The sequence below is a fragment of the Agelaius tricolor genome, unplaced genomic scaffold (genome assembly GCF_023055355.1).
Source record: "Agelaius tricolor isolate 1412-34295 unplaced genomic scaffold, bAgeTri1.0.p SCAF_38, whole genome shotgun sequence".
NCBI lineage: Eukaryota > Metazoa > Chordata > Aves > Passeriformes > Icteridae > Agelaius > Agelaius tricolor.
In genome coordinates, this window is record NW_027269298.1 from 4,575,252 (window position 1) to 4,588,460 (window position 13,209).

At 43.4% G+C, this 13,209-nt stretch overlaps 2 protein-coding genes across 6 annotated transcripts in view; one reads left to right on the forward strand and one right to left on the reverse strand.

The window, feature by feature from the left end:
* RABGAP1 (RAB GTPase activating protein 1) overlaps positions 1-13,209 on the forward strand; it is a 60,752-nt gene that overhangs the window by 44,054 nt on the left and 3,489 nt on the right. For all 4 annotated transcript variants that reach the window (XM_071454135.1, XM_071454137.1, XM_071454136.1 and 1 more), the window contains 9 exons: positions 493-567; positions 2,743-2,868; positions 3,374-3,517; positions 5,070-5,111; positions 5,439-5,567; positions 8,179-8,271; positions 9,226-9,336; positions 12,007-12,111; positions 12,585-12,668. In XM_071454135.1, coding sequence (XP_071310236.1) covers positions 493-567; positions 2,743-2,868; positions 3,374-3,517; positions 5,070-5,111; positions 5,439-5,567; positions 8,179-8,271; positions 9,226-9,336; positions 12,007-12,111; positions 12,585-12,668 — 909 coding nt within the window. The remainder of the gene's footprint in view (positions 1-492; positions 568-2,742; positions 2,869-3,373; positions 3,518-5,069; positions 5,112-5,438; positions 5,568-8,178; positions 8,272-9,225; positions 9,337-12,006; positions 12,112-12,584; positions 12,669-13,209) is intronic.
* The window catches only part of STRBP (spermatid perinuclear RNA binding protein), a 75,235-nt gene continuing 70,678 nt past the window's right edge, over positions 8,653-13,209 (reverse strand). For both annotated transcript variants that reach the window (XM_071454147.1, XM_071454150.1), the window contains one exon: positions 8,653-10,852. In XM_071454147.1, the coding sequence (XP_071310248.1) occupies positions 10,806-10,852 (47 nt within the window). In that variant the 3' untranslated portion in view covers positions 8,653-10,805. The remainder of the gene's footprint in view (positions 10,853-13,209) is intronic.

Below are 13,209 nucleotides of genomic sequence, written 5' to 3' on the forward strand. Positions count from 1 at the left end.
GCAAAGACTTCACATCATTCCTGACCTGTCAGCCTGGATCAAGCTGGACTGATTATGTGACTGGAGATGACTGTGTACCTCCATAGAGGTTATAAAGCCATGGGCAGGCACTGAAGCTGATTATTAAAAGGAGGAAATAAGCAAAAATGGTCAGCTCGGTGTATTCAGATATCTCAGCTGGAATGGTTTAAGCTTCCAGCACTTTCTTTTGAATTCCTAGAGCTTCTCCCTCTTCCTAACATCCCTGTGGGACCTATTTAGAGATAAAAGCACTCAGATAAGTGCTTGCAGCAACGTTGGTGCATTACTGGAAGCAGCCACTGCCTCTGTATATCTGAGTTTGGTGTCATACAGATTTTCCCTTTGTTGGAATGACAATGGCTGCACTCCATCCATGGGAGTTGTATGGAGCTGTGTTCAATGCATTGTTCTGTTTCATTTGTGTTTGCTATCTTGAGACAGGTACCAGTAAAGTCTTGATTCCTCTTTCAGGCCTACTCTGTGTATGACGAGGAGATTGGCTACTGCCAAGGCCAGTCCTTCCTGGCTGCTGTGCTGCTGTTGCATGTAAGTGCTGCCTTTACCCTCAGCTGCTTTAGACTTAAGGATGAATGCTGCTCCACTTGTCTAGAACAGATTCTGAGCTGATGGGGTTGCAGGGCACACATCCACCTCTATGTTGGTCAGTAATGAAGTGATTTTAGACAGGGAGGAGTACATTGTTTCAGACTTGCTGTGGTGTTTGTAAGGACTCCGTGTTCGTGCCCTTGTGTTCCTGTACTGGACCCCTTCCATCCAGGCTTGCACTCATGAGCAGTAGTAGGCATGGAATTTGTGTATAAGACAACACTGTAAATGTTTTTGTTGCAGGGTTTCAAGGTCACATTTTAGCTTTTTATAAGATGTTTCTATTGGAATCAGCCAGAAATACAGATGGTGTTTGCCTTGTCCTGCATACACAGAGGAGGATTTAGGACATTGAAGGGATGTCAGTTCTTTGGGTCTAAGTGCAGGCTGTGCTGCCTGTGGGCTCTTGTCCTGGAGGTCTTTGTGCTTCTTGGCTTGAGAGGTTAGGGAAGGATACAATAATACCTTCATATTTTTAAAAGAAACTGTATTATGCTTTTTTAAACTTAATTGCTGTTGATAAAAGTGATCTCATCAGTGTAATATCCTTTAATTGCTGGTGTGTTCAGAAGCTAGAGAGAGATTTATGGTTCTCAGGAGCAAAAGTTTTAGATTCACTCACGCTTGGGAAATACAAGAGCATTACAAATCTGTATTTGTGTATTTATAGACTGTTCTGTTTCAAAGTAACGTCTGCTTTTTGTCAGTGTTTCTGTTGCAAGGGGAGTTGGAACTGCAGAGTTCCTGAGCCCAGCAGTGCTTTGAGGTTTCTTTTCCCCAGCTGTTGCTGCCATCGAGGGCTGAGCATGAAGAGTTCTCTGCAGTTTTGGGTGGAAGAGGAAGTCTGGCCTTCAGGGGAGGATTTTCCATACTGTTGTAAAGTCAGGGGAGGATACAGAGGAGATTGTAAACTCCATTCTTGTGAAACAAAAGCCAAGTGATTAATGATAACAACCTTTTAGTTCTTTGTAACTGTAATCTGAAATATTTCCTAGATGGGCAATTAATTCTTTATTTCCTCACTGAATGAGATAGGGAAGGGCAACTCTTCCTGCTATGAGAACTGAACACTTTCACTGGAACAGATGTGCTTGCTTGTAGATCCTCATTGTCATGGGTCCCTTGCCTTAGAGAGATTCACTCTCATGACTGAGCCCTGTGTTATTCCAGAGTTCTCTCTTTAACAGTGCTTGTGGCTTCTGGGAATAATGTATGCATGGAAGGAAAAGCTAAATTTCAAATAAGTTTCTTTTCTTTTCAAAGATTCTCTTTGAAGTCAGCCTTTGGAGTGTGGCTGCTAGGGAAAATAAATAATAAAAACAAATCTTGCAGAAAAGGAAATTAAGTTTCTGCGAGTCCTTCACTACCAGTTTGGAATGTTTCAGCAAAGTTTTCTGTTTTAATAAACTCCATCTGCAGATTAATAATAGAATACTTGAGATGGATGTTCTGTTCTTTATAGAAACCAGCAATTGACCTGAAGTCAGACTTTTCTACAGAAATATTAAAACTGAATTTTAAGGGCAGGAAAAATGTCAAAACACTGATGAGCTTTGAGTTTTCCTTCAGTTTTTGGCAGAAAAGGGAGATTGAACCTTCCCAAACTGGTGCTAAGTTGTGAGGTGTGGAACTTCTGTTAGCAATTACTGGTCTCTCTTAATGATGTAATCTAATAAACATCAAATATAATAATGTCATTGAAAAAGGGAAATATATATAGTTAAGAATAAGGGAAGGATCAAAGATTTTGTTTAACATCCTTCAGTAATACTGTTTCTGCCTTTTTTATGTGGGTGACAAAGGATTAGGCTGCTCAAAATCTGTAAGATTCAGATTCTGATGAGTTCTGAGCAAAGACACAGGGGAACTGCTTTGGTCTTCATGTCTGGAAGATGTATTTTTAGTTGAGTGATTGAGAGGTGGTTTATTCCTCTGAAATGCCATTTGCAACAGTAAACCTCATTTGGAGTGATAATACTCTTGTTTGCATTTAAACTGGATAAAAAAGTAGTGGCAATTCAGCCTTTCACTCGGAGGGAGGAGGGAGGTTCAGGCAGATGACCTGATGTGAAAGGTTCTAATGCTGGCTGCTAAATCCACTTTGCTTTCTCACAGATGCCTGAGGAGCAAGCTTTCAGTGTTCTGGTCAAAATCATGTTTGATTATGGACTCAGGGAACTTTTCAAACAGAACTTTGAAGATTTGCACTGCAAGTTCTATCAGCTGGAGCGCCTCATGCAGGTGGGGCTCACCTGGGGGTGAACAGACCCGAGCATGCAGTTCAGCCCTGGCTGTTCCTGTGGCATGAATGGTGTTTGTGAGCTGTGAGCAAGGGTGAGTGGTGTTTGTGAGCTGTGAGTAAGCTGTGAGTAAGGGTGAATGGTGTTTGTGAGCTGTGAGGAAGGGTGGAGAACGAGGACCATGCCCGGTGTTGTAGCAGGGGTCTCAGGAGCAGGGTGGTGCTGCTGAAGGCAGATGTTCCTGACAGCTGGAGTGGCTCTGGTGTCAGCACAGCCTCTGCTGGGCCCTGCTGAGGCAGATCCCAGGCTCCTGCTGGGCATCCAGCCCAGGACAGGCCTTTGGCATCCTTAGGAGGCCCCCAGGCCTGTTCCTGTCACACCTGGTGGATGCAGGACCCTGCACTGCTGGTCACTCGACCCAGCTTCCTTCTGTAGCTTGGGGCTTCAGCTGCAGTTCCAAAATAGCCTAAATTAACTTTCAGTGCTTCTGTGTGTTTTACTTTTAGGAATACATTCCTGACCTGTATAACCACTTTCTGGACATCAGCCTTGAAGCACACATGTATGCTTCCCAGTGGTTCCTGACCCTGTTCACTGCAAAATTCCCTCTCTACATGGTCTTCCATATTATTGACTTACTCCTATGTGAGGTATGTGTTATAACTGGAGACTTGCACAGCTCCCAGCTTTTGACAGTTTGTCACTATCTTGGTTCATGTCCTTGTTACTATCTGTTCTCTCAGAGCAAGGCGTGTGATATTTTTATGTGGAAGTGTTCCATTTCTGCAATGATAAAGATTCTCAGCATTTTAAAGAAAAAATTAAGAATCAATAGCTATATAAAAGGTTATAATCTCCTATTCCCTATGGCACTGGTGAATCTATGTGAGAAGACTCTGTACAGCCTGATGAGAGCTGATTTACAGATATGTGGGCTCCTCTCTTCTGAAGTCATGTAATACACAATGGTGACTTTATTTTCCTATCATCTTATTGCATGGAGGCCATTGTGTATAAAATGGCCCAGCTGACTCTCATGCTGGTAATCTAACAGGCTTGAAGCTCTTTCTCCTGGAAAACTTCAAGTCTCTCTATATTTCACAACTTATAGAGCAAAATTCTTTGTATTGAGACATTGTCTGTAATCCTGTATGGAGCAGGGCATGTAGTGGTGTGTGGGTAAGCAGTGTAATTACAGTCAGCAGTTATTGCCATCAGTGAACAAATCCCATTTTGTACTGAAGCATCCTCGAGTTATTTAATGATTTGCTGTGTAACTTCATGCATCCATTCTTCTTGGATCTGCACTTGTTCCTGTGAAGTGGCTGATTTCCTGCCTTTCCTTTACTGAAGGCTTTCAGCATTCACAAACCTCCTGGTCAATGTTTTTGCCCTTTCCCTGTGTCTGCTGCTTGCTTTGTCCATGTGCCAGTGGAATAGAAAGCAGCAGATGGTATGGAGAAAATCAATTCTGTTTGTTTAGAAACACATTTTCATTTCATAAACAGTAAATGGGCTCATAGAGAAGTTTTAAGGGGTTTTTCATCATTTTAAAGTAATGGTGAAAGAATAACTTGGTGGGAAGAAGAAAAAAGAGATCTTGAAATAAGATGAGCAATGTGTCATGGTTATGAGTGGGACCCCTGAAGAAGGTGTGAGCTACTCCTGAGTACAGAACTGTGTGTATTTAATTTAATTGGACAGTAAGAATAGAACTCTTCTAAGGAGTAGAGGCAGAGTAGGTGCCGTGGGACTCTGTCCTAAAGTGAGTCACTTTCCTTATCATTGCATGGATTATCCCAGTTTGTGAAGACCAGAATTTAATACATTGGTGTATAAATTACTGCATTTGAATCAGTGATTTTAGAAGTTGCTGTATGAAAATTAAATTATCTTGAGCTGACCAACCACTCATTAAGAAATGAAATAAAGTGCACAACAGAACTTTAGAGTTTCAGACTGCTAAGGAGGCAGTAAAACCAGTGTTGATTGTTTTGCTCTCTATAATGACTCTCTGGTAAAGATATTTTGAAAGTTGTTTGCAAAGTTGTTCTTGTGCCTTTGATTTATGTAGCACCTGGTTACACATGTATCCTGGTTCTCCTTCTCACAGACAAACAACAAACCCCACCAAATAAATTCCTATCCAACTTTGTAAATACTAAGAAATTAAATTATTTTGTCATTATTTTTTCTTTCCAGGGAATAAGTGTTATCTTCAACGTTGCACTGGGACTGTTAAAAGTGAGTATACAATGTTACACTGTGGTTTGTGCATCTTCATGCACCATACTAAAATTAAGATGCCTGTTACAAAAATATGTTGTTTTTTTGTGAAGCTAACAACTGCCTGTGGCACACGTGCTGTAATCTGGCATGTCCTGTGCAGCACAGTGCTTTTTCTGGGGGGTGGAATAGGAGGCTGCAGAAATAGAAACAAACACTCTTTGCTGAAGGTTAAGGAGCAGCAGTGTTACTGCAGCTTTCCAAAGCTGTTGTGGCTTTATTGTTTCTGGGATTCAATAACTGTAAAAAATTGGCTTTTCCTGGTGTTTCTCCCCTTGTCTCCAGACTACCAAGGATGATTTGCTGCTGACTGACTTTGAGGGGGCTCTGAAGTTCTTCCGAGTGCAGCTGCCCAAGCGGTACCGCTCCGAGGAGAACGCCAAGAAGCTGATGGAGCTGGCCTGCAACATGAAGGTGAGCTGGGAGGGGCTGCTGCAGCCCACCTGGGAGCTGCTCCTGCCTCCAGCTCCAAGGGCAAATCCAGGTTCATTGGCTGTGATCATGGAGATCAGTTTTGAGCCAAATGCACTGACATGGTTCAAAGTGTCCTTTTTCCTTAAATTCCCTAGAGGAATTTTCTGTAGTGTCAGTGTGGAGGTACACAGCTTCCCTGGTGTGTTAACATTCCAGGCATTTTGTGATCCAGGTGTAGTAGCAGTGTGGATACCAGTATTCTGCACAGAATTCAAGCTCATCTTCTGTGGAACTAATGTAGAAATTACACAATAATCAAGAATAAAGCTATTTTATCTCTCTAATCATTTAGCATTAGCAACAGATTAAATGTTCCACATGCATCTGGTTCACATCATCCTAATGAGTGCATTTGCCTTTTATGTTTCCAAATGACAACTTGTTCCTCTTCCCAGTGTTCCCAGTGCTGTGTGGAGTGGCACAGGCAGGCTCTGAGTGGACCTGGCAGGGCTGCCCGTGGTGTCCTGGGGTGCTTTGGGGCATTAAAGGGGAGGTTGTGGAGGAAGCACTGCTGGGCTCGGCTCAGAACACTTCTGTATCACCTCCTTGATGGGAGTGCTGCACATAATTGCTTTCCTTGACCTAAAGTACAAGTCCTTTGCTGTCAGTAGAAATCTCCAGCTCTGTATTTGGAAGTGTTTCTTTGAGCAGAAAAGGGCCTGATATCAAAATAAATAATGTATAGGAAGGGAGAAGTAGCCTGGCTAAGGCATTGTGATTAGAACAGCATTCTGCTGGAAAGGAGGTCAGGAAGTCATCAGCTGGAGACAGCACCAGATTCTTCAAGTCACTCCTCAGGGCTGCCATCAAGTCATAGAATCACAGAATGGTTTGGGCTGGAAGGGCCCTTAAAGCCCATCTCATTCCACCCCTGCCATGGGCAGGAACACCTTCCACTATCCCAGGCTGCTCCCAGCCTCATCCAGCCTGGCCTTGGGCACTGCCAGGGGTGGGGAATTCACCTCTCTGGGCAACAGATGTTAGCAGAGCTGCTGCTGCTGCCTGCTGAAAAAATGTGGTGGGACATCAGTGTTCATTTCTGCAAACCCAGAATCCTTGCTGACTTCCCCAGGCCTCCCGTGCCCAGAATTTATGACAATGACAAATCTGCTCAAGATCACCTAAAAAAGGCAAAACTGGCTTAATGGACTTGAAAAGTAGAAGATGAAAATACAGTGGTAGTGGTGTGCCTGCCTTCCTTTCCTCTGGCAGGGTGGATGCCTCATTTGTCTAGGATCTAACTTTACATTGTGGGAGGTTTGGGGTGTGAAACCCCCAAATTTGGGCAGTTTGAGCAGGGGCAGAGCAGTGAAATAATCTCCTCAAGTTACAGGCTCCATTGTCAGTGAAGGGTTAATTCTCTAGGTGGGTGTCCGGGGTGCAGGAGTACCTCGTGCGGTTGTGGTGTGGTTGGACCGACCCCAGGTAATGGTTGGCATGTCCGCAGAAACGTTCCCCCAGTGCAGAGAGGCGTTTCGGGTCTGCTCTCACTAGGGGGAGCTTGGCCACCGCGTTCTGCAGCTCCTGCCCGGGAAGGTGGTTAGTGAGGGAAGCAGACTGCAGGGAACCCAAACACGTTTTCCATTCTGCCTGTCATTTATGCATGTAAAATTCAACCTGTTTCTCAGAAAGAGGTTTTTAAAGAGGAAATCCTAGCTATAGCTTTTAAATATATTTGGTTTACTGAGATAAAAATAAATGTTTGGGTGCAACTTTAGTGCTAGAGATTTTATTTAGATGCATAATGTCTTGCTTGTGAAATGCTCACAGTGATCTTGGTGTGGTGTTGCTAAACCATTCTGGCACAGGTGACACCAGGAAAATGCTGGTCAGGATCTGTTACAGCTTCCCTTGTGTTCCCTGTCCCTGCAGCACTTGAACTCTGGGCACAGAATACTGAATTCAGCATCACCTTTCTGTCCCTTCTCACAGAAGGGGAATCTGGGGGCCTGTGAGAGGGCTTTGCTGGGGCTGTGTGGGTCAGAGCAGGGACACAGCACTTGTGCTCTGAGGTGCTGCTGCTTGCCCAGACACCTCGGCACCTCGGGCAGGGGCTGTTTTCTGCTGGGCTTGAGTGACACTGGCAGAAATGTCAGCTGAGCCTGCACTTGCCCTTTCAGCATTTACAGTCTCATGTAAAGTAAACCAAATGCTTCTGTGGAATGATAAATGTTACAGCTGAGAAAGCAGCTGAAGAAGGCTCAGCATCAGGCCAGTCCCAAAATGAACCACGTCTCCTGGGGTTCTGTTGTGCTGAAGCTCTGCAGTGTGTGGAGCACCAGGGAGCTGTGCAGCACCAACGGGGAGCTCGGGCAGGATGCTCTGGGTACCTTTTGAACTTTCCCTGCATCCCACAGGAAGAGGCTGTTGTCATCCTATTGAGTGGAACTGCTTTTGACCACACCTGAGGGTCTGGTCTCAGAACTGGGTGAAGCCATGAGCTGTGCTTTGTGGGAGGGAGGAGTTCCCTGAAGCTTGTTCCATAACCCCGTGTGTGTTGTGTTCTTTTATCAATGCTCTGGGCAGGAACTAATGGGCTGCTTTAATTTAGATTAGCCAGAAGAAACTGAAGAAATATGAAAAGGAATATCATACCATGAGAGAGCAGCAGGCTCAACAGGAGGATCCTATAGAAAGATTTGAGGTAATGCTTTACCTTCTCCAGTCTGGTTTAACAAACAGGAAGCTGCTACTTTTGACTCTTTTTTTGAGCTGGTTTTGTTTTGTGACCAATTTGGATGCAACAGGGGAATCAGCTCCATGAACGTGAAGGGAATGTCTCTCTATTGGCAATGCTGATCAGGATGGGGTTGTTGTGAGCCCAGCTGTGCAAGAAAAGGAATAGTAAGAATTTTTATTTGGGCTTATAGAACCGGTTCAGTAGAGCCTGTTTAACGTGCTGATTGCACCACAAGCCATGAACAGAAAGGAAATGCCTGACTGATTCTAACTCTGCCTTCCATGTTTATACTCCCCCTTTTACTCCTCTTCCTAATTTCAAATGATATATACTGCAGTAAGCATATAATTTTATAAATAGTTTATTTATCAAATAAATGTAATACTGGGATAAATTACACATCTCAAGTTATGCATGCATACACATACCACAATAATACACACAGAGACATAGATACAATAAAATCATGTATTTTAATCAGAGAAGTAAACTTTCTTTAGTATCCATCTGCGTGCTGGGAGTTGTAACAGGAGAGAGAAAATAGAGTATTTTTTCCAGGATTCTCCTCTCTTACCTGTTCCTAGCATGCAAATTTAATTTTGAACCAAGAAAATCAGTACTTGTAGGAAACTCCTGGCAAGGTATTGATGGCACAATGATACCCCTACTATTGCAGGCTTCAAAAACATTTCTGTAGCTCAACAAGCAATGGCTGAGCAGAGTTATTTATACCTGGTGTCTCCTCAGGGCTAATGCTGTATTTATTTCACATTTGCACTCTGGCTGTAGTTTTGTCCTGGGGAATTTCATGCAGGCAGAGCTGTCTTTGCAGACTGGAGTGCATCAGTGTGTGGGCACAGGGGCTGTGTGTGACACTCCCTGGCAGCCCTGTCCCTGACAGCCCCTCTGTGTCCCCAGCGCGAGAACCGGCGCCTGCAGGAGGCCAACATGAGACTGGAGCAGGAGAACGACGACCTGGCCCACGAGCTGGTCACCAGCAAGATTGCACTGAGGAAGGACTTGGACAATGTAAGTCATGTCCTGGGCTGTCCAGGGCAGACAAGGCCTAACTCCTTGTTCCTTCTCTCCCTGGAGAGGAGAGACATGGAGGACTTCTTGTGTGGGGGACAGGAGTCCTTCCTCCACATCCCTGTTGCACCCTGCAATGTGTAGGCCTGTGACAGAGGTCCATGGGAAACAGGAGTGCTGGCTGAAATACTCATTATTCTAAAAGCATTCAGAGTGGCTGCAGGGAAAGAAGAGCCTGTACTTGAGTAGTTGCTTTCTTTTCTCTAAGGAAGTCTGGCAGGAGCTGTGGCGAGTCTTTAACCATCACAGAAATCATAACATGGATGCTAGCTTGTGTTTTCCTGGGATTTTTATGAATACAATTTCACAGCAGACAGGCTTTGCAAAGTGCCTGATAAACTTGAAAGTCTGAGTCTGTCTGGCTCTGCATGGGTCAGAATCAGCTTCTCAGGTACCTCAGGCAACTCTGAAAATGTTGTTGTGGTTTCCATTTGGCTTGTTGGAATCTGCCTGTGTGAACTCCTCATCCTGGGCTGTTTCCAGATCAGTAGAGCTCTCAGGAGGAAGATTCAGGTTTGCTTTTTGTTACAGCAGTTTTTTTCAGCTTGCTGTCCCACTCCCTTCTTTACATATTCAATTGTGGGAAATTTTATTAGTGTATGCTTTTTCTTTTTTTCCAGGACATGCAGAGACAGAAAGGTATTGGCATTTCTAGCACAGGGGAGGCTACACCACATTTAGTCTGTCTGCTTGGGGAGGTGAGGGGAAGAGTTCAAGTGCTCATGTTTTGCCATTCCTGTTGTGTACCAAGATAAGTGCATTTCTGAAATCTCAAAGGAAAATGGCTTCTGAAAGTTGCCCAGTGCAGGAGCTGACAGGCTTTCAAACATTTCATTGGATCTGCCTCAAACAATTTAAGGTTTCCCACGATCTCCTGGAAACTTGCTCTTGGAACACTATTCATAGTAAATGTTGATGCCACTGGGTGAATGTTGCTTTAATGAAGTTTGGTTCAGGACTTTTGGGTTTATTACATCTCCTGTTCTTAGGTGTTAAAATGGGGATCATAGAAGAATGTTCTAGAAGCAGGGTTTCCCCACACATTCACTTCCTCTTACCTGGGCTTTTTCCCTTCATTAGTGAAGCTTCCAGAAGCTTCACACTGGTGATAGCCCAGCAGTGGCACTCAGGAGGTGGATTCCAGCAAAAATTGTCTTGAGAAGCTTTTTCTATCAGTTTTTAACTGTTGTTTGTGGCTGCTTGAGCCTATATGAGACATGGTTATATTTTTACATTTTTTTTTTTAATGGAGAACTGGGAGAGGAACAAAATGAGGCAAAATTGATATGCTTAATTTGATATATAATAGTCTTGTACTCAAAGATGGCAAATGATGTTGGCAGCATTTGGGTTATCCCCTGGGAGGAGATAGGTAGGTTTGATCCTACTTCAGGACTTGATTAATTCTTCTAATTGGACCCTGAAGTGATAAGTTTCATTCTGCCAGCCTGAGGTCCTGAAAGGAAAGTACCAAAGGACATTGTTTAACACACCTTGTCTGATACCTACATGGCATGTCTGAAATCTGCAACCCAAAAGATCAAAACAAAGCATTTGGAAATACAAGAATTTCCTTAATATCCTTTCACTAGGCCAGAAAATAGGCTTCATTTTCTACTGTTGTTGGGCTCCTACATCCCAGTGTTCTTTAACTTTCAAACAGCTGAAACCCCATCTGTAATGAAAAGATGTTCTCTCTGCCTTTGCCATCTGTTTTAAAGGATCAGCAGGACTTTAAGGGACTAAAATTCACTTTTTTTCTTCCTTTGAAGGGAATTGGTACAGCTACTTTCTGAAGATTTTATATATCAGTTGAGTTATTGATCTATTTTTATGTAGAATCCATACACCTATTGGGAAGTGCTGGGTTGTGTGTATGAGACAGGAAAAGATGTCTTAACTTTGCAGAGTTTTAGTGGTTTATAAAGAGCTTGAAATTTTTCAACAATATATTTTTATGCTTTAAAAACTGCAGTAAAAAGGGGTTGTTGGTTTCTGGTGGGACATTTCTTTCCCTTAAGGAGGAAGGAGAGAGGGGCCTGACTTATGTTTGTTTTGGTGGCTCTGTTTTTTCATGCAGTATTTTCTGGGATGGTATTACATCCATTAAGATGTTTCATAGAGTTCTGGGGGCTTTTTAAATGTTCTAGAGGCATTTTTCATTAATTCTGTTTTCATTGCAAGGTTGAATGTTTGCAAATTAAACTTAGGTCTGAGCTGGTTATAGTCTGTTATTGTGAGCTGTTCTGTGCCTTTGGTTGTCTTCAGAATGTATTGGTCAACTTCCAGACTGGACAAGAAAATGAAACTTATTTCTGGTATTGGATTTCTTTGGAGCAATCCCTACTCCAGTTTTGCTAGAATTAATCACTGAATTCAAGAGGCATTTTAGAGGGCTGGAGTATAGTGGTACATGCCATTAATTTTGATGTTTTGCTGCTTTGCTATTGCAGATGGGAAGTTTTAGAAAATAATTTTCAGAATAAAGTTTTATTGTTTTTAAAAGCAGTGAACCAAACCTTAATAAGACTGGAATGGCTGCACTCTGGGCTCTGTCCTGGTGGAGGCACAGCAGGGAAGCCTCTGCTCAGGCTCCACTCTGTGTTTCAGGCAGAGGAGAAGGCAGATGCCCTCAATAAGGAGCTGCTAATGACCAAACAGAAGCTGATTGATGCAGAAGAAGAAAAGAGGCGCCTGGAGGAAGAATCTGCCCAGGTTGGGGCATTTCTGTCATTCTCGTTGTTCTCTACAGTACAGAAACGATAAAAATAAAAAGTGACAAGTGTGGGAAGGGCTTAATGTTCTAAGTCATGTTTGTCCCTCCTCTGTGGTGTAAAGGACGTCAGCAAAGCAAAATTTGCATTTTCCTGCCAGGTGCTTCATAGGGTGGGGAATTTTTAACTTGAAATCACAGTGTCACAGTCTGTGCCAGATGCTGCACAGAGAGGCAGTGCAGGACTTCAGCTGTCAGCACTTTTTGAATCCCTCCTTTCCTTGGCTAGCCCACTGCTCTGTCAGTGAGGGCCACCAAGGTCTGGCTTTACCCTGCCTGCATGGAGCTGAGCTGGACTCTGGGTCCCTGGGTAGAGCACAGCAGTGAGGTTAAGGAGAAGGAAGAAATAGCACCTGGGTATTTTTCAGACTACACCTATATAAACCCTTTATTTTCTTTTTGTTCCCCCCTACAGCTGAAGGAAATGTGTCGTAGGGAACTAGATAAGGCAGAGTCAGAGATCAAAAAGAACAGCTCTATTATTGGTGACTACAAACAGGTAAGTACAACTTCATGAGGATGGGGTTTGTTATCAAAGTACAAGACTTTTGGGCATTTTAGGAGATTTCTGGAAATCAGTGTTATCTGTGCCATGCCTTTGAGGACACACTTTAGCTGTTCTAAATGGAAAGGCTGTGGCTGGTTTTGCATTTTCTTTGGCTGAGATCCTGAAGTGGTCAGTCCTGTTTGCCCCTGATGTGGGGATTTGTAGATCAGCAGTCACCACAGCCTCAGTTACAGACAAACCTTGTTCAGATGGGCTCTTGGATATCAAAGGTTCACTTCATGCCAAGTAAAGCTTCTCTCTCATCTTTGCTTTGTCAATCAAATGCACCTCAGAAATAAGAAAAAAGATGCCTTTTTCCTTTCAAGGCTTTGCTTTGGCATTCAAGCTCCTGATCAGAAGGTATCAAGGGAGCAAATTCATGTGTCTCTTTAGTAGGCCCAGATCAGGTCTCAGGGAATGAATTAGTAAAAAACTCTGTCTTGCCTGTTCTTTTTTCCCAAAGGCAACAAAAGGGTCATACTATTCCTAACCT